Source organism: Terrapene carolina, unplaced genomic scaffold, assembly GCF_002925995.2.
Source record: "Terrapene carolina triunguis isolate 2854851 unplaced genomic scaffold, T_m_triunguis-2.0 Scaffold47024, whole genome shotgun sequence".
NCBI classification, from domain to species: domain Eukaryota; kingdom Metazoa; phylum Chordata; order Testudines; family Emydidae; genus Terrapene; species Terrapene triunguis.
The window spans coordinates 4,554-7,137 of NW_020711375.1; the positions used below are offsets into that span (position 1 = coordinate 4,554).

The 2,584-nt window shown below is 50.3% G+C and overlaps 1 protein-coding gene across 1 annotated transcript; it reads left to right on the forward strand.

The window, feature by feature from the left end:
- The first annotated feature begins 1,268 nt into the window (after positions 1–1,268).
- LOC112123116 (olfactory receptor 11A1-like) lies at positions 1,269–2,237 on the forward strand. Its single transcript, XM_024221790.2, has one exon. It carries the CDS (start codon positions 1,269–1,271, stop codon positions 2,235–2,237), a length of 969 nt encoding a protein of 322 aa, XP_024077558.2.
- The last annotated feature ends 347 nt before the right edge of the window (positions 2,238–2,584 follow it).

The following is a 2,584-nucleotide window of genomic DNA, read 5'->3' on the forward strand; positions in this document are numbered from 1 at the left end:
TGCCACAACACAACAATCAGTGATTGACAGCCAGTAAGTCATAGTTAACAGTAAGAGCTGGAAATTCATTATCAGCAGTTTCAGTGTGTCTGGACCAGTCACTACTGCGCTATGAACGAGAGGAGTCTGCCCCAAGGGCAGGGCCGGCTCTTCCATTTAGGCGACTTAGGAGGTCGCTTAGGGCACCAGGATTTGGGGGGTGGTATTTGCCATCCTTGGCGGAAATTCTGCAGCAGGAGGTCCTTCCGCGCTCCGGGTCTTCGGCAGCAATTCTGCGGCGGGGGGTCCTTTCGTGCTCCGGGACGCACGCCGAAGTGCCCCGAAGACCTTGAGCGCAGAAGGACCCCCAGCCGCAGAATTGCCGCCGAAAACTGGGAGCGCGGAAGGACCCCCGCCTAGGGTGGCAAAAACCCTGGTGCTGCTCCTGCCCGAGGGCGGTTTGATTTGTACTCTGGTCACGGCCAGGGGCAGAGTCACTTTCCCGTCTGTGCTGTGGGTCAGCGTCACTCCCTCATCGGAGGCACTGCCATGGCACCACCTCCATCCTGCCCTTCCTTGGGGTCAGCTCGTGTGTGTGACCCTGACCCCCATCACAGCACGGGTAGGGGCTACAGAGGGCGAGAAACCCAACATCAGCTCCCAGTGCGGTGGGGTGGGGCACGGGCTGACGTCCTCCTTGGCTGTATAAACAGGGGAGCAGAGAACAGGAGCAGGGAGGGGATTTTACCTCTGCACAGATCCCTGGTGACACCAATGCTGGAATACCGTGTGCAGGGCTGGGGGTACGGTATAAAAGGGACGTCGAGAGATTGGGGAGGGTGCAGAATAGAGCCACAAAACCGATCTGCGGGCTGGAGGAAATACCTTCCAGTGGGAGACTTAAACAGCTGGGTCTGTTCGGTGTGTCAAGGAGAAGTGACTTGAGTAGAGGTCTCAGCACCTTCGTGGGGAGAAACAACTGGTTACCAAAGGGCTCGTTCATCGCCCAGGGACAGGCACAGTTAGAGCGAAGGACTGGGTGCTAGACCCAGACACACGTCAATGGGAATTAAGGCGCAGTCTGTTGCCAGTGTGGGTGATTATCCATTGGAACAAACCACCAAGGGAAGTGGTGGAGTCTCCAGCTCCTGAAGCAGTTGCTCTGGTGTGATTATCACTCAGCTCTCCGTTTGCAGTGGGAGCTCTTAGGGGATCAAATGATGGAAATCGACCCAATTTCCTGGTACAGGCAAAGCTTTTGATGCTAATTACTTTTTCACTGTCACAGAATGCAGCTTATGGAGAAAGGAGAAGGGGAAAATCAAACGTTCATCATGGAATTCATCCTCTTGGGGTTTGGGGATCTCCCTGAGCTGCAGATCCTTCTCTTCCTGGTTTTCCTAGTGATCTACATTGCGACCATGGCTGGGAACCTCCTCATCGTTGCGCTAGTTGTGACTGATCAGCACCTTCACACCCCCATGTACTTTTTCCTGGGGAACTTGTCCTGCTTGGAGACCTGCTACACCTCCACCATCCTGCCCAGGCTGCTGGTCAGTCTCCTGACTGGGGACAGAACCATTTCTGTGGAGGGCTGCATCACACAATTGGTTTTATTTGGTTCTCTGGTAACTACAGAGTGTTATCTCCTGACAGTGATGTCTTACGATCGGTATTTAGCCATATGCAAACCGCTGCACTATGGAGCTCTTATGAATGGCCGGCTGTGCCTCCAGCTAGCAGCTGGGTCTTGGATAAGTGGATTTCTAGTTTGTACAATATTCATGTGTCTTATGCCACAGTTAATTTTCTGTGGCCCTAATGAAATTGACCATTTCTTTTGTGATTTCACCCTACTGATTCAACTCTCCTGCAGCGACACCAGCCAGATCACACCAGTTATTTATATATTTTCCTTCCTAGATGCAGTTTCCCCTTTTCTATTAACCCTGACATCCTACGTGTGTATCATTGTGACCATCCTGCGAATCCCGTCCACCAGCGGGAGGCAAAAGGCCTTTTCCACCTGCTCCTCTCACCTCATCGTGGTGACAATCTTCTATGGGACCATAATGATTGTCTACATGCTACCGAAATCCAGCACCCTGAGAGCCCTGAACAAAGTGTTCTCTGTCTGCTACACAGTCCTGACTCCCCTGGCCAATCCGCTCATCTACAGCCTGAGAAACAGAGAGTTCAAAGAGGCCCTGATAAACGCTGTGAGGAGATCTGTGACCCTTAGAAAGAATCCAGATTAGTTGAATGAAATGAGGATCAATCCATTAGGTTTCTGTTGTCAAAGCAGCAGGGCCAAGTGGCCCTGATACAAAAGTTCTGTATGAACGACATGCTTGTGCATATACATATTTATAAAGAATAAAGATGTTTGAAAATATATTTGGGGGGTGGGAGGGGTTGGCAGGAAATTTTGACTTTAACAAAGACACGAAAACTTGGAAAATGAAAACGTCTTGTTTTTTTGGCAGGCGGAATTTAAAAACTTTCCGCTGGAAACTGGAAAAATAATTGGCTGCGGTGTTTTCAGTTGTCTGGCAAAAAAAAAAAAAAAAAAAAAAAGAAAGAAAATCAACATCTGTGAGGGAAG

What these genes read in the sequence shown, in the direction of transcription:
- LOC112123116 (XM_024221790.2), top strand. Translation starts at nt 1,269, where the DNA reads ATGCAGCTTATGGAGAAAGGAGAAGGGGAAAATCAAACGTTCATCATG.